Raw genomic sequence first — 26,702 nt, forward strand, 5'->3', positions numbered from 1 at the left:
CCAATGTCTGTCGTAAGAGGCGAGTAACGATATCGCGTGGTCAGGCACATCTCATCATATCCCATTTGCGTAGATTGATGCTCATAATCTTGATCACTGGATAGTCTGGTCTACACTAGATTATTACAAACCGCCGTCACATAGCTGTAATATTAACGAGTACGGCGTTAAACTGCAAACCAACTAACAAAATCCATCGTGAGACCAATTAGGAATGCGATATGTCTCTGTATCTAGGAAAACTGAATGGATACAACAATCACCACCACGATGGACCGATCAACCTCAGCTGCGTACGCGACAGCCACGTCGTGGGAGTTACCCTGCAGCGAGTTTCAGTGTCTTCGAGTTCAGTGTCAAGTCTTGTGGGAGCTGCCACTGATCTTGATGGCAGTAACAAACAATCAACCGCAATTCCAACAGAATTCATGAGCATCCGGACACCAATGGTGTGGACGGCGAAATCAATGTGTGAGTGCGTACTGTTTTACGCCGTTTGTAGCAATATTCCAGCAGTATGACCACCAGAAATGGGTTTCAGACATTTCACCCATGTGGACACCTCACCGTCCCGCGATCACTGTGTGAACTGACGAGCTTATGAGTGATTCAGGAGAAGCATACTCACCCTTCTTTAGGCATTTTCGTTTTTCGTGTGGGCGTTAAATTTGACACCACCAACTGATGGCCGTATCTTCATCCGGCTGGAGCCGCTTGCCTTAATCAATAGAAAGGAACCGCTTTCTTTTTCTGAAATCTAGACTTACTTCATTTAGAGCTTTAAGAAGTTGGGGATATAATATGGTTTAGAGAAAATACATATATCATTCCTGTCGCCACACTGGCCGAGGTCTCACTTGGCGTACGAGAAAAGTAACCGTTTGTTTGAACTTCGACTAGATATATCTTACCTACTGAAGTGAATTTTAATATTGCGATATATTTCGATTCGAGTTAATGATTGATTTATAAAGTGGAAACATAACATGCATGCATTCACTACATTTGAGGAAGTTTAAAAAAAAATAATCATACAACATGAAATAGTTTAGCATCAACACCGAACTTACCTTGACTTCCGGTGTGCAGGTGTCCGTACTGATGTTAGATGTATGCCAGTATTAATACAGGTGATCTTGGGAATGTCTTCCTGTGTTTGTTGCAATATTTCATTCAAAGTTAAACGTAATTATTACTGATGGCCATTATTGAAAAGTATATTCTAGATCATTAGAAACATTGGGATGAGCCTATTATGTTTGCATTCATTCATGGACTTTCTGAGGTATTCATTTGAGGACTGATTCATGAAAAAATAAATTGCATGAATCATTAACATAATGTTTGAAGACTTTAATTTATTACGAACATTTTGATTGTTTGTGACAGTGTCTTTTACCTATTGATTTACATTACATTTCATTGTTTTCCATTGTCGGCTAAGAGCGTGTCGGCCTATGGTTTTCACACACACTCCGAACAAACAACAGTTCTGGTCTCCAAAACACATGTCCATGATACATTAAAGATGGCAATACCACGGGGATCGCTATTTTCGTTTCACTGAACAAAACCAAAACACGTATTCTGAACAAAGGCCATTTTTCATGAATAATTAAGCTGTCAAGGGAGTTTGTCTTCGAAAGACTACACAAAACAAACGCAGATGAACATTTGACGGACTGTGCTCTTGTGCACATGAGACAAATGGTTTCTTCAGACACTCATTTTTATATATCTATATGCAATCGTAGATTTTGTGTTGCAAAACAGTTTACCATGACAACCCTTGCGTGAGAAAGATCCGTTAACGATTTGATAATGGGAACTGTAACCGGCTCTTGTGACCCAATGATCCAATTCACGGAGTGATGGCATTTTACAGTATTAACCTCTGTCTTACGATGGTGATTTCATATGCTTTTAACGCCTTGCAGAATACTTAGGACAGGTGATACACTCTTCAAAATAGAAACGCATAGGCCCAAAATGTAGTAAACGTAATTGAGTGTACATAAGTCGATTAAGCTTTCCCTCGTTAGATACCAAACCATTCACAAGTTTCATAAATAGGGTATTGCAAGGGGCATAGTTTAGTATTCTCTATGTAAGAGGGTACTACAAGGGACATAGTTTAGTATTCTCTATGTAAGAGGGTACTACAAGGGACATAGTTTAGTATTCTCTATGTAAGAGGGTACTACAAGGGACATAGTTTAGTATTCTCTATGTAAGAGGGTACTACAAGGGACATAGTTTAGTATTCTCTATGTAAGATTGTCTTGAACCACCACTAGCTCTGACCCTGTAGGTCATGACTCCCCACATCACGACGCTCTCTCCTCACCAAATCTGTCCACCTGTCGAATGCAATTAGGGGCGGTAAACACGCTGGCTTCCATCTCGCCGTTGAAGAAATCATAAGGTTCCAATTCCGGACCCAAAAACACCACCGCAAGCGATTTTGAAGATAGAAATTTCTCAAAACAGGGACAGCAACTCTTGGATACAGGAATATTGGATATATACAGCCAGTCCACGGAGCCACACAAGACAACATTTACATTAGTTTATAGACACAATGTAGTCTAATCCATTTTGCGAGAATGAATACCCATATACCATTATCCCATGTATGTTCATCCTCGAAAGTGCGTGTCAGTTTCCTGAACACTGTGTTTGAAACGTCCATGTGCACTGAACCTATGTCGATAGAGGACAAGGATCGAAAAGCCACAACACCGTGCATGTGCACACAACTGTCTAGTTATATAGTGTACTTCCCAAAGCGTAATTCTATTTGCACAAAAGTTTTCGCATCAGTAGGTTGTTCTTTTGTCAAGGTCAAATACGTTCATGGGCCACGGTACATACCTACATAAAGAACATCATGTACATAATGACACGAGACAAATGCCTGTGGACAAAAGACATAATTGAAGGGTAATCGAAGAGGTCTGGCTGACAGTAACAATGGTGTCAATATCATGTTCATATGGACAAAAAAGCACCGTCACTGGTGAATGAATACAAGGGGCGGTGGAGTAGTCTGGAGGTTAAAGCGTTCACTCTTCACGCCGAAGACCCGGGTTCGATTCCCCACAAGGGTATAAAGTCCGAAGCCCGTTTCTGGTGTTCTCCGCCGTGATACTGCTGGAGTGTTGCTAAAAGCGGCTTACAACTTGTGTCACTCACTCACATTCACATTAGAGTAGAGAAACCCTCTGACCGTAATTACATAAACTGAAAAAAATATAAATGGAACATGTAACGGTAAAGGAAATTGTAACGGTAAAGCAACATGTAACGGCTAGCGAACATAGAACGGTAAGGGGACATGTAACGTTAAAGGAATGTGTGTGTGTGTGTGTGTGTGTGTGTGTGTGTGTGTGTGTGTGTGTGTGAGAGAGAGAGAGAGAGAGAGAGAGAGAGAGAGAGAGAGAGAGAGAGCTTAGTTTTGCGCCGCACTCAGCAATAATCGAGTTATATGGCGGCGGTCTGTGAATAATCGAGTCTGACCAGACAATCCAGTGATCAACAACATGAGCATCGATCTGCTCAGTTGGGAACCGATGACATGTGTCACCCAAGTCAGGGAACCTGACCACCCTATCCCGTTAGTCGCCTCTTACGACAAGCATAGTCGCCTTTTACGGCAAGCATGGGTTGCTGAAGGCCTATTCTACCCCGGTAATGGAACATGTAACGGTAATGGAACATGTAATGGTTAAGGAACATGGAACGGTAAAGGAACACGGAACGGTTAGGGAACATAGAACGGTAAAGGAACATGTAACGGTTAAGGAACATGGAACGGTACAAAAAGGAACATGGAATGGTTAAGGAACACAGAAGGTTAAAGGAACATGTAACTTTAAAGGACCATGTAAAGGTTTAGGAAAATGTAATGGTTAAGGAACACGTAACAGTAAAGAAACATGTAACGGTAAAGGAACATTTACATTAAAACAACATGTAACGGTGAAGGAAAATGTCACGGTTAAGGAACAAGTAACGGTTAAGGACCATGTAACGGTTAAGGAACATGTAACGGTAATGGAACATGCAATGGTTAAGGAACATGGAACGGTAAAGGAATATGGAACGGTTAGGGAACATAGAACGGTAAAGGAACATGGAACGGTACAAAAAGGAACATGGAATGGTTAGGGAACACAGAAGGTTAAAGGAACATGTAACTTTAAAGGACCATGTAAAGGTTTAGGAAAATGTAATGGTTAAGGAACATGTAACAGTAAAGAAACATGTAACCGTAAAGGAACATTTACATTAAAACAACATGTAACGGTGAAGGAAAATGTCACGGTTAAGGAACAAGTAACGGTTAAGGACCATGTAACGGTTAAGGAACATGTAACGGTAATGGAACATGCAATGGTTAAGGAACATGCCACGGTAAAGGAATATGTAACTGACAGTTGATACATATTTGAGCGAGGTTACTGCTGTTTTGTGTGACCTTGTTGTGTAATCTAGTTCAGTCGTTGACGAATTAGCCATAGCATTAATAGGATCGATGCACAGTTACATACACTGTGTTCTGTGTACATAAAGCTTACCGGTAGATCTGTGTGATCGAACATTTCAGGGGCATAAAAGAAAACTATTGTTCAAAGACTCTGTGTGTGTGTGTGTGTGTGCGTGCGTGCGTGCGTGCGTGCTCTCTAAGGTAAAAATATAGTTGCAAGCCGGGATACAAACTTAACACAAACGTTCACAAAAAGATTAATGATCAGTCTTCTCAGTCTAAATGGGTTTGTCGTTATTCGACCATGGAAAATTCCGTCGTTCTTTCAGAGTTTCGTTTTATTGTTGTTTCTACATCCGACCTCAGTCTTTGTTACCGGTAATTCACGAATGTGGTTAGCTATGTACATCCGGGCACGCAAGTCATGTGTCATGACAAGTCGAAATTGGATAGGAAGCCATTTATTTAACATTCAGTAGCCGGCGGTTTGATCTCATTTAATACGATAAGCGGATATTACAAATGGCAGTGTTAATTCTCTCCTGCTTATCTATTCTGATCTTGAATAAAAACTATGTGTTAATAATTCTGAGGAAGGAACAGCTATGGACAGGCCCCACCTGCTGGTTGACGCGAATACCTTCTACAATCCATTGTTACTGAGCATTCAGTTTGAAAAGCAGCAAAATTGTATCGACCTCAAGCCGTTTTTAGGATAAAGCGCCATGTTTTTTTTAATCAACATCAACGAAACAACAACCTCCGCTGCGATAACAACAACCGAGCCGAGCAGGTCCGGGTTATAACAGTACTGGTTTTCCCCTACTCAAGCTTGGCGTAAGAGGCGAATAACGGGATCGGGTGGTCTGGCTCGCTGACTTGGTTGTCACATATCACCGTATCCCAAATGCGTAGATTGATGCTTATTCTGTTGATCACTGGATTGTCTGGTCCAGATCCGATCATTTACAGACCGCCACCATATTGCCAGAATATTCCAGAATATAAGGCGGCGTATAACTAAACTCACTGACTCCTCCTGACAGACTTTGTGTGCGTTCTTTTGCATACATACATACATACATACATACATCTGTATATATACATTTGTCGAGGTTAATGAGGACTTCACGAGGAAAACAAGACCTTCCACGTTTGTTTTAAACGACTTAATGTCTGTGTTAAAGCTTGTAAGATAAAAAAGAGGAACCTTTCAGGGACCTTCTCTTGAAGTAGGCTGACCTGAAAAGCGAAGCAGGAGGCTTTCTCACGACCAGTTACTTCACAATGAATCTAAATGTAGGATGGAATGCGTATTATGTTTTTCAGTGAATGCCGGCTTTGGTACAAACACGACATTGTAAGCGACAGAATGGCGTGGTTTTCCATTCACTTGTTACCATCTCTGTCATGCGTGTTGTTTTGACGCAGGATTTCCATCCTGGATATGAGCCACAATGTGTTGAGGACGTCATAGTAAAACGCATACAATTCTGTATAACAGTCACGCATGCAGCCCCAGCAATATCTATGCAAACAAACCTTACATTGTATTTTTTAACAAATCTAATGGATTAATTTTTATCACAGAACACTCAGTACCTAATGTGATTGACAAGAACATGGTAAATATGGTGCTTAGAGCTAATGCAACACACAATAGACGCAGTCTACACTAATGTCGTCTGACTTCCATTTTAGGGTAAGTCGCGGTAGCTGAGACGGCTGACTTTGTGTGGTGGCGATTAGGCGCTTGACTCCAAGGGTGCGGGTTCGAGTCCCGCATCGGACTCCATCCAAAAAGTAATGGAATTTGTACTTTACTAAGTGTAATTCCAAATATCACATATGCTACATTTGACATTGACATCTTACAAAATGACATTGTGTAATCATAGCTCTCGTCCGTGGGAGCCGGGCCAATTCACACTTACGTGACTTAAGTGTGCAGTCTAGACTACCAGTTTTCCGACTTCCATTTTTGTGGAACTTCCGGTGGCTGAGCGGGTTAGGCGGCTGACTTTGTGTGCTGGCGATTAGGTCCCTGACACTGAAGGTGCTTATTCGACTCCCGTATGGGACTCAACAAAAAGGTACTAGAATTTGTACTTTACTAAGAAAGTGTAATCCAAAGTATGACATGTTGAATACACTTGAAGTTCGGGAGATAGGGGAGACCAACAAACAGTGTCTTGTTTCTTGTCACGTTGCTGTCGTCTTAATCTTTATTTGGGTAATGTGGGCTTACAATCGCCTTGCGAAAGGCATTCAAGTATCTTTCAGTCATCCAAGGTATTGTCCCTTTCACAAAATCAGCGATGCTAAGTGGCGATTTCGTTTAGAAGGTTTTCATGAACACATGTATGTCTCTTTGCTTCGATCATCCACCGTCGTATGAACGGAGACGTGTGAACATATTTACGTAAAGGATAACCTGCCAGACGAAAGAAAGACTAAAAAATGAGGACATTTTTATGGGCATGCCACTTTTCTAGAATGTTATTCAAGGAAGAAAACTTCCGGGTTAGAATTGATCTTCAGTACTCAACTAAAGTGCGGCATAAAACTAAACACCGAACTCGCAATTAAGACGCTTCATCCAACTGGCAGTAGGGTTGTAGGACCACCTTTTACGATGCACTGCACAATTTTGACCATATCGTAAACATGTAAGTATGGCATGATTGTGTTACATAAGATTCTAGTGACTTTAAACAGTAATCTATATTTATATAAGAGGTTACGTGTATTACACCCAATCTTGTAGCATTCATAGGCGCGGAAAACCCCGTTTGTTAACGCAGTACTCACTCACTCAAGTCCAGTTCAGACACCCCGGTGATTGACATCATAAGTTTCGAAGTACGCATTTGGGATTCGATGACGTGCGAGCTTAACCACACAATCCCGTTGCGAGATGCATCGGTTACTGAAGACTAGCTGATATCCTTGTCTTCACAGGTACATTGATTCCTGTCTGTGGACTGTTTCATTACCATGCATATATAACGATAGACGGGATATATTAATTCTCCTCGTGGTTCCCCTCGGTTACAGATCTACCATCTATGCATCAGAAGAGTCACTATGGGTAGCTTTGGTTGAACTGTGTGGCCTATCGATCTGTCCTGCCGGGAACGCTGGGACTTTGCCAGCTTGTACACTCTCACTCGCTCACACGGTTTCAGTCTGCCAGAAAGCATGGTTACTCTCATCGGATGTGTTTGGTTGCTGAGTTTGGTTGGAGGTAAGACACTATTAGTTACTTTTGAACTGTTGTGTATTTCACAGCCACACTTTGAACTCGAGGTTGAGTACTCCCCAGTATTATTCTAGTGATGGTAAAAGTCTATTACAGTTTCTTAGGATATTGTGGCATTGCAAGTCGCGTATCACTGTGTTTGTTTGGCTTTTAATCGAGTACTTTCATCTCACCAAGATATATCGGAAATATATCTGACGGCTGCAAAAATAAGTAACGTAAATTATTTTCAACTGCTTGTAATAGAAATACGTGAAAAGTAACATGTTAATATTTCTCGTATACGTAGTAAGGACTGAAACATTCAGAAATATATTGATGTTGGTGGTGATGTGTGGTCCTGTGCACTGAGCTCAGGTAACAAAACAGCTGAAGTTAAGCAACGCTGAGCGCGATGAGTCCTTGTGTGAGTGACCATGTTTGGCAGCTTGACTCCTGGGATTTTCTAGGACCAAATCCCTGCCCCACAACGAAGCACATGTGATACATGTGGTCTCACCTTAGACAAGTGTATCCAAAATGGCCTGATTACACCCTGCAGAAAATGGGTACCCGGTGAGTGATGGTGACTATTAATGATATGTAGTCATGATGGGTAGTCACGTGACTATTAACCTTCTAGCGCCTCACAGGCAGGTTAGGAAAACCAGTATAATAATCAGGTTCCGAATACAGCGCCCAGCTAGCACCAAAGATGAATACTAGGCGCTATGTAAATGTATAAAAGAATTACCAACATATATAACCAATAACAGCCCAAACTAATAGGAAATATAGTGATTAGATAAAGTTTATATAGGGGAAACCTCAAGGAAATTCCTATTTAGGCAATTAGAAGACTAGGGGCGACTCATTAGTTGTTAGGAAACTTTGGTCGGCATTCCCATGAGCATCAGTCGTGCTCCCCACCTATATCAAACCATATGTCATAAATGAGGCAACTGTATTGGTAGGAGTAGGACATGATAACTTGCGCCACTATGCTATAGCACGTTTATGTATTTGTATGCGTAACGGTTCTCTCCCAAATTCGACATAAACCATAAAGTTGGGTGTTGACATCCTCAGACCTGCTGCAAGTTTTAGAAGTTTCAAACGTACACCTTCAATTACATTGGACCCGTGAAGGTCCCGGGGTAGAATAGGTCTTCAGCAACCCATGCTTGCAATAAAAGGTGACTATGCTTGTCGTAAGAGGCGACTAACGGGATCGGGTGGTCAGACTAGCTGACTTGGTTGACACATGCCATCGGTTCCCATCGGATCGGATCGATGCTCATATTGTTGATCACTGGATTGTCTGGTCCAGACTCGATTATTTACAGACCGTCGCCATATAGCTGGAATATTGCTAAGTGCGACGAAGACTCACTCACTCACTCACTCAATTACATTAATGTTCTCAAAACCCCAGATTTCACAGCCGTAGAGTAAAACAGGAAGAACAACTTGATCGAAGGGAGAGATAAGACAATCCAAAGGTTAACGATCATTTCTCACTCGTTTTAATAAAGACATTGAGGCTTTATTACCCATATCTGCAGCATGTTTGATAGCGGTGATCATTCTTCCGTTTCTTTGAAGTGTAATCCCTAGATATTTAAAGGTATCAACATTTTGCAGGTGGCAATGATTACAGAGGAATTTGTATTTATTTTGCCCTCTGAACTGGATCCAAATATAAAATATTTTAGTTTTACCTGCGTGTGCTGCATGTAGATGGAAGTTACTTTGGCTAAAAGTGCAGTTTCATCAGCATATACCAACACTAAACATTTGAGGTAGATGGTCACGTGATCAGTATTTTATTGTAGGTTCAGACCACCCACAGGCAAACTGTAGCGCAAATAGGATGCGGAGCATACAGAAAATGACCAGTCTTCTTACATGCGAGCGAAGAGGGCAAAGGTTGGCAACGTACTTTCCTCGCTTCGGTTCAAAAAATATTTTTCATGTCAAAATAAAATCTCGCCACCATCAAAGGTATGCACCCGTTTCTTCTCTGCGTTGTGCTATCACATCTCGAACCCCATGTTGAACAATTATTCACGTGAAACATTCTTTATTCAACATTTTAAGCGCAACTCCTGGTATATCAGACCGTTCTTCGCCTCCATTCCCCCTTCCAGCTTCCGGTTCAACGGAGTGAAGGAACAGGAGGGTTTTGTTCCATATAGAATACTTACAGTTACCTCCCCTGCTTCATTCGCCCATTACGCCAGAAGTGTTTTTATGTAGAATGAATGTCACGAAAATTCTAACAATGGAGACGACAGATAAGACAAATAAACTCCAACAAGTTCATGATAAAATTAGGCAAAATGGTATTTCTTTTTAATTTCTGCCTATTCTTGTTCCGTCACTTGTTCAACCGGAAGCTGGCAGGGGTAATGGAGGCGAAGAACGATCTGAATACCACGAGTGGCGCTCAAAATGTATATAAACCATATTTCACGTGAGTAATTGTAAAACATGGGTAGGAAATTTGAGAGCACAACCAAGTGAGGAAGTGGGAGTGTATCTTTGATGGTGACGATATTATATTTTGACATGAAAAATATTTTTCTATCCCAAGCGAGGGAAGTACGTTGCCAACCGTTGCTCGCTTCGCTCACTTATAGGAAGTCATATACTTGTCATATTCTGTATGCTACGAAACCCCGTTTGCGCTACAGTTTGCCTGTGGAGCATCGTACCGGTTACAAATTAGGTATTCTTCAAGATCGTTAAGGTAAAATGAGAAAAGAAGAGGAGACAGGTTTCTCCTTGACGGATCCCCGACAGACTCTGAAAGAAGCTTGATTTCATGTTATTTATCATAAAACACGATTTAATGTCATTATACATATTTCGGATAAGGTTAACTACTTTCCCTTTCACCCTACAACGTAATTATAGTGTTGTCCCCAGTCCAGCCCGCCATACCTTGTCAAAAGCCTTAGAAAAATCGATGAAAACGCAATACAACTTTTTGGTGCCTATCTTGCAACGGATTAATAAGAGAATGGGAAAAGATTTCATTTATTTCCGTTTCATTTATTTTCTGAAAGTAATCATGAAATTCTTCAAGAGATATTTGATCAATGCTATGCATATGTTTAGGGTTTACACTTTCAGTAATGACTAGGTGAGGCTTTCACTTACGTGTGATATTAGCGTTTCCTCATTAGGAGCATGCCGGAAAGAAGTCCGTGAATAATTTCGTTGACTAACGAGTTTATGACCTGACTGTGTTGGCCTTATGTTATAAATGACTTTGTTTGCGCTATACTGTTGGAGGTTTTCCTTAAATACTGTCACTCTGCTATAGACAAACTTGCCTGGTTGCTGTCGTTATTAATAACACACTGTGCGCTATCCCAATCAACTTGATCTTGAAACTGATTGATACCTAGACTGCAGAAGCGGCTATGTACATCAGAGAGTATTTGACAAAAATCATTAACACTATAATGTGAAGATCTAGCAGAGGACAAAACATAATCAACAATACTTGTATCTCTATAAGTTGTATTGCCTTCCAGTCTATCACAGCGAAGTCGGCAATTACATATAAACAAATTACGACCTTTCCATAAATCAATAAGTTTATGTCCTTTGTAGCTCTTTGCCTTGGTAAATTGACCTCAAATAGTACAGATTCAGAACCTAGCTCTTGTCTCATCTAATCTACGCCCAGTTCTAAATATTTTCTTATTGTGCTTACTAAAAGAACAATAACCCTGCAGTTGTTTTGTCCTTGCGCCAGACAGGGACTAACGAGTACCATATTTGGACGTCTTTTGGTATGAAGCGACCGGGGATCGAACCCGCGACCTTCCGTTCATTGGGTCGGGACGCTCTAACCACTACACCATGATGGTGGGCGCACGGCAGGACTACTACTGGGTAACGTCAGGCCACAAATGCTTGAAAGTTTCAGTTTAGTTACGTTACGTTATGTGAATGGCGGGTGCGGCCGGTAGGGCAGAACGAGCATGGAATCTCAGTGAGTAGGCACTGTAAAACCAACAAACCAGACAAAAAAGTAATCGATGGACCTGAAGATCCGGTTAGAAAATCTGGAATTACGACTGTTGCCGTCAACGTAATTATAAGCAAGAAAATTGAACCTGTATGTACAAGTATATTATTAGACCGTGACTGTTTGTATTAGTTCTCCCCTGCTTACGAAAATGCATTTTCACAATATTGTAAATTCTCAAATAAAGTTACAAAATCATATGGTGCTTGCAACACAAATGTTTATAGCTGCAGGACGTAGTTGCAGTTTTAGAACCTACCTTTTTGTCTTTATTTCAGTGATGATTGTTTTTCCACAGACATGTAGGTGAATTTTTTGTTACTGTCATGAGCTTATGTGAATCATAATGCAGATATTTATAATGGCGACACGAATACCTAAAGAGGGATATACAAATATTCAGGCACGAGTGTCGTAAACATAGTATGTCATGGGCACAAACAGAATATTCTGTTTATTACCGAAGTCGTCAAATTGAGGAAAACGAACCCGTATACACTTTCAATTCAGGCCGTAGAAGCATATTGAACGTAACGTCACAGAAGAAACGTGACGTCATAGCATTATTCATGACGCCATGTCACCATGACAGTGATATTTTGATGAACTGTGTCTGTACATTGATTTCAGATGAATTCTCTATTATTAATATTAGCAAGCATTGCTATACAAGCATGTACTATTTGGAGTCGCGTGGTCAGCTTAATGCGTTGTTTGAATGATCGATACGTGAAGTAACGAACTATGAATCCCTCGATTAAACAACCTATTTTTCTCATAATTACATATTGTTTTGAGGGTTCATCTATTTTAGGATGTTTAAAACCGAATTTCTGTCAATAAACTCTTCCAAATTTAGACTTGAGTAAACGTAAATACCTGAGATGAACAGTGAAAGACTTATTGGACTCACATCAAATATAATATGTAAAAATATACATGTGAATGAATATATTAATAATGAATTAATTAATAAACGTTCAAAGATACGAAACGAATGAAAAATTGTTTATATAGCAGATGACCTGAATGAATCGTTCCTGACTTTCCAGTTATTAATTTTGTGCTAACACACGCTGTTACGGGAGTGTATTTTCTGTAAATTATATTATTGATTAAGCAAAAATTATTACTGGGTCACAAAGTTTGTAGTTTTGAGTGATAGTTACTATTGGTCACATTTCGTTTCATAAATCGTCAGTGCTATTAATACTTTGGCAGCATGCTTTAAGGTAGCACTTTAGAGTTACCTCCCTTTGAGTAGGTTTACTTCCCGGAGTCACTATGTGCTCGAATATTCAAGAATCAGTGACGTTGTATATAAAGGCTGGTTGTGTTGACACACACATGGGACACACACATGGATTAACTAGACTGCATCAACCTGCCTGCTTTCGTCAGCGCTTGACCTACTTGACCGCTGCCTGACCGCTCGTCGTGTTACATTCAGTATAACTGTTTCTCGATCTCAAACCAAAACTTTAGTGAGTTGACATTATATCTGTGACCCATTACTTTAGATCTGACTCAGTTGTATTGTACATGAAACACAATTATGAATCTTTTTATCTTGTCTTTGTTTTTTCTCAATAGAAAATACTGAAAATTTTAGACTTCTCAGTGCTATATTTTGCTGGTTCTGAGGGGAGTTCTTGTACCTTTTGTCACGGCAAATATTAACTGTAACAACGCCCATTTCAGTTATTCGAATAAAGTAATAATCAAAGATATCCTTTGTTAGATCTAAAACAAATCTGTAAAATAGCAGCTCATCATGAGGTGTGGAGCGTTGGGGTAGCCATGTGGTAAAAAACGTTCTCTCGTCACGACAAAGACCCGTGTTCGACTCCCCACATGACCACAATGTGTGAAGCTAATGTGTGATTGCTAAAAGCGGCGTAAAACTAAACTTAGTCACTGACTGTAATTGGAGTATTGTTACAAATAGGATAATCTGTAATACACCTTTCTTACGATGTCATTGTTTACAGGTTGCATGCAAAGTAAAACACAACTTTGCAGATTCTGATACCTCTCGGCATGCACTTACCGAAACAAATCATCAAAAATGTCAGTTCAACCTATAAGGTTGAAAAAAACCCGCAAAATCGGAATTCAAACGATTCACATTCAATTTTCCTCCAGCGCTGAGGAAAAATGGTTTCAACAGCTATGCTGCGCTGCGCTCATGACGCATGCGAATTGAGTACGTTCGCGGAGACTGCATGGAGTACGAGGTCGTGAGCAGTAATCTGATCTTGGCTGTGTACATATACAAGTAAATAATCTACTCGTTACATAAAAACATGTGATAAGCAGACTGCCACAGGGAAAACTCAGTATCTAGTTTATTAATACCTATATGACTCCTTGCTAATGACAATATGCAATGTACAACTTCAGTCAATGACCACATGCAATTTTAAATTAACACTTATCGGGCTTATATGCCATAAACAAAGGGCCAGCCAAGCGTATAGGCAAAGGAACCAGTGACCAATGACAAGGCTTCGTTACACATTAGTGCACACACACCTGCTCTGACTGGGTTCGGTATCGCGGCTGCTACATTTCGTGAGAGTTGAACCCAAGTACAAAATATTGCAATTCTGATCTGCGATTATACGCATATAATTTTATTAATTTATTTTTTCACAATCACCAATACATTTTATGTAACATGAAAAAGTGATAACTGTGATAATTATTTTGATTTTTTGGTTGCATGTGTCCTTTAATATTGTAAAAAAACTACAGCGAGAAAGATATAAGACTTAGTGTTCATCCTTGATGATGAGTGAGTGAGTGAGTGAGTGAGTATGGTGTTTACACCATTGTTACCAATATCTCAGTTATATGACGGCTGTGAACACCAGAGATGGACTTTATACATTGTACCCACATGGGGAATCAAACCCGTGTCGTCAGCGTGGCAAGCGGGCGATTTCACCGGCTGAACCATCACCGCCTTATCATATGTAAATAATCGCATCTTGATACCACTAACAGGAACAACGACAGCGGCAACGATCGACGCGATGACACTCATCCGTCCAGACAAAATGTCATTATACATCAATTCTATTCTAGAAATGTCACAAGAAATCGATGTTACAGAATTTGTTTAGGATCATGGTTATTTCTTTAAATTCCGAAAACATATTGTTGACCCTAAAAGGCCTTAAAAGGCTTCCGTATAACGTTCATGTAGTTGATTTATAGTAATGCTTCTTTATTTGTCGTGTGTCACAGTGATCGACAGCCAGACGCAGCTGACGACGATACGGCTATTCAAAGCACAGAAGACGTGGAACGATGCAGTACAGTTCTGTTCAGGAAAAACCATGAATCTCCTGGAGGTCAGAACCAAAGCCAAGGCTGACGCTCTCGATTGGATAAGCACCAACACTTTGGTTTGGCATAACAAATTGTAAGTAAAAGGGTATGATGAGCAATGAAACTGTTCACTCACTTCTATTTAATGTACTATTGCGTCATCAAATGACGAGCGTATTACAGTATTAAAAGGCGACCAACGAGATCAGATGGTCAGACTGGTCTGGCTCGCTGCCTTGGTTGACACATGTCATCGGCTCCACACTGCATAGATCGATTGTTAAGCGGTTCATCGCGATTATTTGCAGACAACTGCCTTGTATCTGGCATATTGCTGAGTGCGGCGTAAAACTAAACTTACGTCACTGTTTCCGTTTCTCTCATTCAAAACAAGAAGCTATTTTGTGCCTGGTCTTTCGAATCGTACTCACTAGAAAGCTGTAGCAGAGACCTGGTCCATGGTCCACGTATAACTGAATGGTATCATACTTTCCCTGATCATCGAGGATGCACAGGGACAGTCTTGACAAATATTTTGCTGACAGAGGTCGTATATCCGGGTAATTATTTGGGCGAATTAGAACCAGGAAGAATAACTGTCCTATTATGTGATCTTACTTTTGAAAACATTTTTACAAGTTTGTCTGTACATTGCATAACAGGACGTCCATCGTACTTGTTGAGATGTATATTTGTAAATCTGATACAGGCTTCGAAAAGATGACGCAAGTTCATTCCTGTATAAAGCATTCAACTTATAATCAATGGATACATAACGGTCTTCAGACATTAGGAATAAAATAGCAAAATTGTTTCCTAAAAGCGGAGCCCATTCAATGTGTAAGATTTATAGAAATCACATACTGGTTTTCATGAATCGCAAACACATGCAAAGGCATGTCAAATGTCAGATAAGGACAAACATTATGGATAAACAACTCCTTTATTCAGGGAGAGCGACGTTTCGACAATGATACGTCCCTCCACCAGAATAAAGAAGTTGTTCATCCATAAAGTTTGTCCTTATCTGTCCTTGTCCCTATCTCCTTATCACCAACATCTATACATGCCACTCATTGAAGTCAAATATCAATCTAAAAAAACACCAGTAGACTACGAGTCAGAATAATGAACTGCATTTGATGTTATTGCTACAAATCAGAGAGTTTTGAATTGGAACTAAAGCAGTGCCCCTCAACGAATGACTGTCAGTTTTAATTGTATTTCTTCAATATCATCGCGTGCAAATATTGTGGATTTGTCAACATGGGACAAATACTTGTTCTGCATGGTTCTCAAGAGGTGATATATATTTTGTATGCCTCTGTTTTTCATGACAACCATGACACGAACCTTCGCCTAGGTTCAGGGCGAGAACACTGGAAACGGCCTGTATCGTCATTTGCATATTGTGTTTATTCACCGTCCCGTCAACACAACCGTATAACTAAGCGTCCTACTGCTCCCCAGGCTCTTGTATTGTTGACTGTAGATATGTTGATCGGGTAGTTGCCACAACAACATTCACTATTTATAAACGCTTGTAAGTCCCCTTTCCTTTCAACAACACGGGAAATAACCCGTTTCTGTCATTGATACACACCACATTACGGTTTCCTTAGGCATACCACATATCAAGCAATATAATAACTACTTGTACTTTGGTCCGTGGTTTGTACTTAAACGCCGCAGTATTCCAACTATATGACGGTTGGACCAGACAATCCAGTGATCAACAACATGAACATCGAACTACACAACTGAGATACGAATGCGAGTCAACTAGGTCTGACAGTCTGACCACCCGATCCCGCTAGTCGCCTTTTATCATAAGCCTACTGATGAAGACCAGTTCTACTGGTTGTTCAATGGTTAATGGCTAACAATACCGCTTCTTGCTTATGATCTTGGTAAATGACATGGTAAACACACAGACACCCACATACATAAGCACACATTCGATACACGCAGCCCTTCCTCAATAAACTCCGGACATTCAATCTTCCGGAATGTTACCAACTAGCATCAATGACACAGTTGTCTTAGGCGTTCAGAGACCCGAGGATGCGATTTCGAATCCCAGATTATAGGTGAAGGGAAAGTAAGTACAGTCAAACGGGAAATCGTCCGAGGTCTCCCCTCGTCTTTCTCTAACAGTGCAACAATGTGGGGCTTGCCCAAACACGCTGTTTCCGCTCATTACTCAATGTCCTTTACGCTCTGTCCTACTTCAATATATTCATGTATGACCCTCATTTGCCAGTCTGTGGTTCATGCAAGAACATGAATTTATGGGCTATGAGTCACAGTAAAGAACATATTATAGAGGTAGTGAGTGAGGGAGGGAGTAAATATTTAACGTCACATTATTATAGAAATAGATATGGTCCATACCTTGTTCTCTGTAACGTCAACAGTCAACCATCTTCGTTTCCCACTTGGGTACATTGATGCTCATGATGTTGATCACCGGCCTGTCCGATCGAAGCTCGATTGTATACAAATAGCCGCCATATAGATGGAATATTGCTGAGTGTGGCGTTAAAAACAGCAAACACAAACACGTCATTGCTGGCGGTGGTATTCAATGAGATGTTGAAAGCCGAAACATCGACCCGACCTTGTAAACGGTATAGCAAAGGTTGACTTTGTCGGCATGTGTTCCTTTCACGGTACAACTGAAATATAACTGGCGTTAAACAACACACAAATAAGCGGACAACATCAACCAACCCAAGAGTAGCTTTATGTCAGTTTCTTTAAAAGCAAATATTTTCTCTTGCATCACTAAATATAAGGACCGCCCTCCATCACACATATATTACACTGTTGTTCCAGTCAGGACAGCTGGATAGGCTTGCATGATCCAGACTCGTCCACGAAGTTCGGCTATAGCTGGGCCCAGGGCTGTACACCGCACAATCAGGACGGGACCCCGTGGAGCGACTGGTTCTCCAATGAACCTCTGAACTACAATTCCAACAAGTGCGTGAAGATTGTGAAAGACGGGTCTGGATTTGCCTGGAGGGCAGAGTCTTGCAGTCAAAAGAAAATGGTATTCTGCGAGTCGGTCGGAGGTAAACTGAACTGAAATACAATAATTATACAGCTACTGTTTATCACCAGAGATGACGACATCGTATTACAGGAACGTTTCTGTATACAGAGATGTACCCTAGCCAAAGTCAGAATGCATAAACGTGCCGTAGGATGATTCCGTTCAGCATTGTGCCATTTTCTAGATCGGATCTGTGTTGCTATTGTATTGGATGTGATGTGTAAGAAACATACACTATAACGAGCATACATTGTAATAAATAACTCGCGAGGTACAATACCACTCGCAAACAGTTGAACGAGGACAACCGTATTCGCGTTAGTTGTTTTTAACGACTAGCTGGGATTGCTGAAGGCCTATTCTGATCCCGGATGTTGGCGGATGAAGAAGCCTAGTGGTGAAAGGTGGATTAACCGAGGACCTCTGCGTTTCTTACAGATATGCAGTCAAGGCCCTCTTCTAAATGAATAATGCTGACTGGCAATGGTAGTTCAGTTTTTGAGACGCATGAAAACTTTAGAAGACCGTGACTGAATATATCAGTACCCTTTGTGTATGTGTGGGTCTACTACTGGCCTAGAACTTGTCGCTTAAAGTGAATGAGTGAGTATGGTTTTACGCCGTCTTTAGCAATGTTCCAGCTATATCACCATGGTGGTCACCAGAAATGAGCTTCACACACACTTTGTACCCATGTGGGGACTCGAACTCGGGCCTTCAGTGTGATGAGCGAACGCTTTAACCACTAGGTTAACCCACCGGCCCTGGTCGCTTAACATTCCATCGAATATTAATATTTCAATAAACATATATTATTCTCTGATAGTGATGTATTATCACTGAGTTGTAATATTTCGTACTGAATGAGATCCGAGGTAGAATAGGCCTTCAACAACCCATGCTTGCCATCACTATGCTTGTCGTGAGTGGCGACTAACGGGATCGGGTAGTCAGACTCACTGACTTGGCTGACACATATTATCGTATCCCAGTAGAGCAGATCGATGCCCAAGCAGTCGGTCACTGGATTGTGCTGTCCAAACTCGATTGCGCAGATCTTATGATGTTGATCAGTGGATTGTCTGGTCCAGATACGATTATTTACAGACAGCCGCCATATGACTGGAATATTGCGGAGTGAGGCTTAAAACTAAAGTCATACACTCGTATTGAATGAGTGAGTGAGAGTAGCTTTTTGAGCAATGTCCATGGGTTGCTGAAGGATATTCTATCCCGGACCTTCACGGGTCATTTATACATGATGGCAGGTATAGTCTCCCTGACAAGAGTGTTGTGCTATAGTTGTCTTCATAGCGATTTCACTGCACTCAACAGCATTTTCTAAGATTTGTGGGATTTTGTTAACATTTGAAAAAAAATATTTGTTTCTCACTGATTTGGTTCTGTAGGGGAAGTCGACTGTTGTACGCCAGCGAATCAAACGATACGAGTTCGACTCCTTCTAACCACACATGGACGCCTTCGCCGTTTAATCTAAATACAGACATTGGCCTGTTCAAAGAGTTCATTAAATGCTATAAAGTACAAACATAATTCAAAACATCCAGAAGGAGAGTTAAATTACCTATACCTCTTTCTTTCAGGGAGTTGCACTTTTCATCAACAAGGCCCAGACCCGTCTTTAAGTACTTTAGCGACCGTCGCTGAACCAGCAGTTTTGAACCTCGGTGCCTGCCAGTCCAAATGTTCTATCTACCAAGACGCGTCAGGGGAATGTTGGGGGGTAACCTTCACTACATCGTGTGTTTTCCACGTTGGCAGCCGTCCGATTCCACTGAGCAGTCCTTCAAGTTCGTCAACCTTTTACGCTAAGAAATGTTTTGTTGGTGAGTTCATATTCACACACACTTCTAGCGGTAGTGTATTGTAGCCAGATGAAGTGAGTGAGTGAGTTTAGATTCATGCTGCCTTTAGCAATATACAGTATGGTTCAAAATTATTGAGAATAGCTAAAGCATTTCATATTATTAAACGAGAACAAATCAGATAAAATTGAATGTATTGTGAAAGTGAACTGACCTTTTCATGTTGTGTAGGTAACAATTTAATATTTTATCAAGTCTCCTTGAGCTTCACGGCACAGTCTAAGACGGGTAGGCATACTTCCTATCAGAGAGGTTAGTGTCTCGTGAGTTATGCTGTCCCAGTATCGGACCACTTCTCTCTTCATGTCTTCAATTTTTGTCAACCCCTTTTGATTCACACATTCCTTCATCATCCCCAAATGTTCTCAATGGGATTTAAGTCAGGACTATATGCAGGAAATGGTAATGCAGTCACATTTTTCTCCTGAAACCACTGCTTGGCATGTTTTGCGGTGTGTTTAGGATCATTATCTTGCTGCAAAATCCAGTCATTTCCATAAAACACATGTGCACTTGGAAGGAGAAAATTATGTAATATGTTAGTGTAGCGTTGACTTGTCAGATTTCCCTCAAACACACACAGCGGGGTCGTTCCTAATAAGGATATGCCTCCCCATACATGAAACTTTGGGCTGTATTTAGGTCGTCGATACAACGGTGCTGACGCAGACTTTGTCCATATTTTCACATTTTTGGGATATACCCATATTGAGCTTTCATCAGTAAAAATCACATTTTCCCAGTCAAAGTTTTCATGTGCCAAACACCACTCAACACGCCTGTCTTTCTGTTCTTGTTTCATGAGAGGAGAAGGAATTCCAGTCTTTTTCTCCCATCCAAGATCAATCAAATTTCTTCTAACTGTAGATTTTGATACAACTGTTGATCCCCTTTCTATCATTTCATACCTGATGTTGGAGATGCTTGCCCCTTGCTTTTTAGACGCTAAAATTCCCAGCCGGACGCGATCTGAGAAGTCCAATTTTCTGGGTCTCCCTGCTCCTTTCTGGTGCTCAAAATCCTTTCCCTCTTTAAAATCCTTCCTAATCCTATACACAGTAGAAAGAGGAGTTTCTGTTCTCTCTGCCAATGTATTTACATCATCAATTCCTTGATTACACAACTCAAAAATCAACCTTCTTTTATCTTCAGCAGACATTGTTGACAGTGCTGAGGAAAATGACGTCTGCTACAAATTCAGGGGAGGTAACTCTAATTGTACTATACTTAGTAGGCCAAGATGAGTTACCTCCTTTATACCAATACTTAGTTTTAAGTATCAGTGAATCAGTTGAGGTGTTAGGATAGCTCAAAGTAAGAAGAAAAATTCTCAATAATTATGAACCAGACTATATATTCCAGCAATGTCAAAGCAGACACCAGAAACTGGGCTTCACACATTGTACCCATATGGGGAATCGGACACGGGTCTTCAGTGTGACGAACTAACGCCTTAATCACCTCCGATAACTTACTCAAATGTTCTTTTAGAAAATAAACCGCCTGCAAAGCTGTTCAAAATGATTCAGTCTTCGTATTGAAAATGCAATAATTATATCTATTGCCTTGTTCCCAAACTTGCATATTTAATCTTGGTGAGGGGACTTCGTCATAGTGGAGGCATGGATAACAAGTAACGGGATGTTGAACTCGACCGTGTCCTTGAGGGCGTTCAGGTTCGAATCGGTACCGGAAAACCTATGGTTTTGGCACTGAGAAACTGAAGGGATTGCGTCACTGAAAGCCTGAATTGACTGACTGCGTAATTAAGTTTTTCTCTCTTTTGCAGTCGAAATTTAGCGTCATAAGTAACGATATCACATTGAAGACTACACGATCTATTTCTTTTTATACTTTTACCCCTTTGGTGGCTGATTTGGGCCATCATACACCCCTGAAGATATAGGTCAGAATTGATCGTTAGTAATCCGTGCTTGTCGTTAAAGGCAACCAACGGGATCGGGTGGTCAGACTGTCTGACTTGTATGGCAGATGTCATCTTATCCCAAATGCGTATTGGCCACTGGATTGTGATGTCCAGGCTAGATTATTTACATAACTTGAATATTGGTGAGTGCGGCATAAAATTAAACTCATTCACACTTTTATACTTTCCGTTTACCACGTCGTCTGTCAGAGAAATACTGTAAAATGTGACTTTACAGCAAATGTCCTCGTCCCATTGTAGATGCCTAAAGAATGTATTTGCCAACATGACAGTCTCCTTCACCAAAACAGTTGATGTATCTATGCTTACAGGAGCTTACGATGGCACAGATGATCAGAACAGTCCTGACACCAGATCTGACCCCGATACGGGCTGCATTGCTGGACAAGGTAACACCATTCTTGAACTGATACATACTGGATAGTCCGAAATCATAATCCTTTATGACTGAATGGCTGTCTCTATTATAGCACTGGTAGAACTGGCAACGACCACTGCCACTACAACTACAACTACAACTACAACTACTACTCCAACAACGACCAGTACGACTACAACTCCAACAACGACCAGTACGACTACGACTCCAACAACGACCAGTACGACTACGACTCCAACAACGACCAGTACGACTACAACTCCAACAACGACCAGTACGACTACGACTCCAACAACGACCAGTACGACTACAACTCCAACAACGACCAGTACAACTACAACTCCAACAACGACCAGTACGACTACAACTCCAACAACAACCACTATCCCGACAACTTTAACAGGTGTAGCCACCACTCCAACGACTGTCACTCCTGCCACTACAACCGGTACGTCTTCTACGCCAACAACGACTGTCGATCCAACCGCTGCTGCTGGTACAACTACCACTCCAGCAACAACAACCACTCCGACAACTGCGTCGCTTCCCTCAACATCTACACCATCAGCTACCAGCACGTCTTTGACTACTACCACACCTACGGCGGCCAGTACGTCTACAGCAACAGCAGTCATCACGAGTGTGGTAACTACTACTCCCACTCCATCTACAGCAGCAACAGCGCCGTCATCTGCTTGGCACACAGCAGCGACGCCTACGACAGCTAACACAGTGAATACGTCTTTTGTTGGTATGCACTATTTTCTTGTAACAAAATTAGTCTGATAGTTGAATTAATTCAATTCCTCCTGGTTTTGTAACTGTGGTGTAAGTGATAGGGAGCACCCAATGACTTTGTAAAGGGGAAGGTGAAAGGCTAGTTTAAGAGAGAAAAAAATCGTTTATTATGAAAATAACATTTTTGGTTAATAGTGAAACACAAAAAATGAATTTGGTCGTTTTAACAATTAGCAAATGAATCAATTGTTCAAAACTGCTGACTAAATTTATAGTTTCTTTGTACAAAAAACACCTCCCATACAAATCAAACGGATTCTCTTGAAGTTGCATTGTTGAAGTTGCATTGTTGATGAGACGCCCAAATCTTAATATGAGAACCGGAGAAGCCATTGTTGACGACATACTATATCATGCTAATGCATTTGTAATATCGAACTCGAATTTACATCCTTGTAAGGGAAGATGATACTGTCTCCAATGTGGTCTCCAATAATCTCTCGTATAAGGTGAGTCAAGGTAAATTTGATCTTCCCTTTAAATAAAACATGTTTCACGTCGACTGCCTTCTTCCGCCCCTGTTTACGGTGAACAAATATCGAATATACATCTTCTCATCATGATAGTTAGGTTAGCGTGCAAGGTTAGCGTGCAAGGTTAGCGTGCTGGCAGATACCATTAATTTCAGCATGTTTTGGTGCATAGTCGTTTGTATGTATGGTGACATAAACAAGGAAATGGGCGGGTTTGCGATATAAATATGGGCAGGGATTTTGACTCAGAATCGAGAAATCACGATTTTTGGAGCTTTTGAAGACCTTAGCTCCCAAAGTATTGCTTCGATATTCGGTGTTGTATGTCTCAGTTTGGGAATGGGAAATGCTACGGGTGCGACTGATTTTCAATGATTCATACAAAAAATGTTCATCATATTTTTCCTGTAATGTTTAATAGATAGATATAAATTCAGTTACAGTAAACAAGGGGGCGAAATAGTTTCCAAATTTTGCTAGCCAGTCGGACAAGCTATGTCTGAAAGTTACTAGCCCACAAAATAGTTCTCCAGCCCGAAATTTGAATGTAGAAAGTATGCAAAAGATTATATTTACAAAAAGAAAATTCACTATCCAGTCGGGCCAGTAACTGTGCAATATTTACTGGCCCGACTGGATTTTACTAGCCACACGCTAGCGGGCCAATGGCTATGTAGCACACTGCAGACATCGACATGATAGTACAGTAGTACCCGTTCTAACAAATATCTTGTTTTCACAGACGCCTGGGGTCTGCTGGGATATGACATTTGTTCCTGCAATTGTAACTCAACTGACAACAAAACCCTTGAGGAGAAAATTGAAGAAATTGTCTTGTTTTTAACTGTCGATAAAGCAAAAACATCCAAGAGCATTCGCAAGAAAATCAGTGTCCCAGACCACAGACCGAGTGCTCAAAACATCGGCTTTCTGGGTATCGCGCTTCTTGTTGCCACATTCGGACTCTTACTTGTGGCCGATGCCACGTACATTTTTCAACTTTTCAAATTTATATGTGGAAAGAAAAGATGACGTGGCCAATGTATGTGCTTACGGTACACTAACACTTTTATGAAATTTGTGATATCATCTGTGACTGATATCATGCAGCTTATGTGATGTGCGAAGTGAAATGTGATACACATAGTGAAACGTGGATTATCCATATTGGGGATTTTTGTACAAAAACCAATGCACTGTGTGGTCAAGATCCAGAACCAGATCAAGTGAGGGCCCCAAAAAAGAACCTTTAGACGCTCAGTACGTCAATGTGATTCTTATTTTTCACAGCATTTGTTTATTTGTTGTTTAACGCCGCACACGGCAATATTCCTGCTATGTGATGAGTGAGTGAATTACACCGCTTTTAGCAATCTTCCAGCAATATCATGTCGGGAGACATGAGAAATGGGTTTCACACATTGTACTCATGCGGGAACTTGCTATATGGCGGTGATCCGAAAATAATCGAGTCTGGAGCAGATAATCCGGTGACTGACACACCAGCCTCGGTCTACGTAATTGGGATAACATCACGTGTCAACCCATTCAGCGTGTTTGACAACCAGATCCTGTTAGTCGCCTCTTACCACAGACATGGGCACCAGAAGAGCAATTCTAGCCCAGATCTTCAAGGGTCCTTACAAGACGTAATTAATGAGGTGGCTTACCCAGGCTTCATATTCGTAGGCTTGAGCTTTCTGAAATGAATGAAACTATGGTGTTTATATACTTCTATTAGTTGAAGAGTGAGTTATAACTTAATTATTTTACCTTCTAAAATACCATATATTTATAACGAGGCGTACATATGTTATATTCGACACAAGCTGCACAATATATTTTCTGTTCCTAATATTTCATATGATATTTTGTGTTTTGAAAGTCACTATTAACAATTGAATTGATGGCTTAAAATGTAATAAATAGACCTTATCTTTTTCCTATTCTACATACCTGAGGCAAGTGAATTTGCTATAAACGACAAAAGTTCGTATGATTAAGGCTGTATGTCTAATGCAGGCAAATACATTGTGTTCAGCTATGTAAATTCGAACTTACATTGTGTCTCGAAGTGAAAAATGATGTGTGTCGTAGTAAATTATGTTAACCCTACAAAAACGCACACGTTTAATAACTTCTGTTTGTTATACATTTAATCACCAAGCGTACAAAAAGGAAGAAGTATATAAAAAGTACAATAAAAGTGATTTTCATATAACTACTAACTGTTAACCTTTCCATCATTTTACTTTGCAGTATATTCAATATATTTTGTAACACAATGTACAAAGTATATCTTTTTGACTGACTGAATGGTTGCCTTATGTATGAAACAGCTCAATAAAGTCATTTGTTTCTATATTCTATTCCTAGACAGTGTAGTCAAACAAGCACATTACAGCCTTTTATGTGATGTCTGTAGTTGTACGTCGTGGACACTCATTGTGAGAGTTGTGTCCCTTGGGCGTTCCTGACTAATAATTGTAAGTGAGTTTAGTTTTACGCCGCATTCAGCAATATTCCATCCATATGGCCTAACCTGAAAAATGACCAGTCTTCTTACATGCGAGCGAAGCGAGCAAAGGTTGGCAACGTACTTTCCTCGCTTCGGTTCAAAAAATATTTTTCATGTCAAAGTATGGTCGCGCCACCATCAAAGGTATACTCCCATTTCTTCAGTGGGATTTACTCTCACATCTCGAAGCCCATATTGGAGAATCACGTGAAATATTCTTTATTCAACATTTTAAGCGCGACTCCTGGTATATCAGACCGTTCTTCGCCTCCATTCCCCCTTCCAGCTTCCGGTTCAACGGAGTGAAGGAACAGGAGGGTATTATTCCACATGGAATACATACAGTTACCTCCCCTGCTTCATTCGCCCACTACGCCGGAAGCGTTTAAATGTAACGACGACAGATAAGACAAATAATCTCCAACAGGTTCATGATAAAATTAGGCAAAATGGAATTTTTTTTCATTTCTGCTTACTCTTGTTCCGTTACTTCGTTCAACCGGAAGCTGGCAGGGGTAATGGAGGCGAAGA

At 40.7% G+C, this 26,702-nt stretch overlaps 1 protein-coding gene across 1 annotated transcript; it reads left to right on the top strand.

The window, feature by feature from the left end:
- The first annotated feature begins 221 nt into the window (after positions 1–221).
- On the top strand, positions 222–26,560 carry LOC137272055 (uncharacterized). Its single transcript, XM_067804426.1, has 8 exons — positions 222–471; positions 15,028–15,205; positions 17,950–18,188; positions 19,774–20,016; positions 22,315–22,392; positions 22,474–23,133; positions 24,396–24,639; positions 26,428–26,560. The coding sequence occupies exons 1-8, from the start codon at positions 222–224 to the stop codon at positions 26,558–26,560; spliced, it is 2,025 nt and encodes a 674-aa protein (XP_067660527.1).
- The last annotated feature ends 142 nt before the right edge of the window (positions 26,561–26,702 follow it).

The sequence above is a fragment of the Haliotis asinina genome, chromosome 2 (genome assembly GCF_037392515.1).
Source record: "Haliotis asinina isolate JCU_RB_2024 chromosome 2, JCU_Hal_asi_v2, whole genome shotgun sequence".
Lineage (NCBI taxonomy): Eukaryota > Metazoa > Mollusca > Gastropoda > Lepetellida > Haliotidae > Haliotis > Haliotis asinina.

Coding starts and splice junctions, on each gene's coding strand:
- LOC137272055 (XM_067804426.1), top strand. CDS start 222: ATGTCTCTGTATCTAGGAAAACTGAATGGATACAACAATCACCACCAC. Junction 23,134..24,395: donor AGTGAATACGTCTTTTGTTG/GTATGCACTATT, acceptor TTGTTTTCACAG/ACGCCTGGGGTCTGCTGGGA. Junction 24,640..26,427: donor TTACTTGTGGCCGATGCCAC/GTACATTTTTCA, acceptor CTGGTATATCAG/ACCGTTCTTCGCCTCCATTC.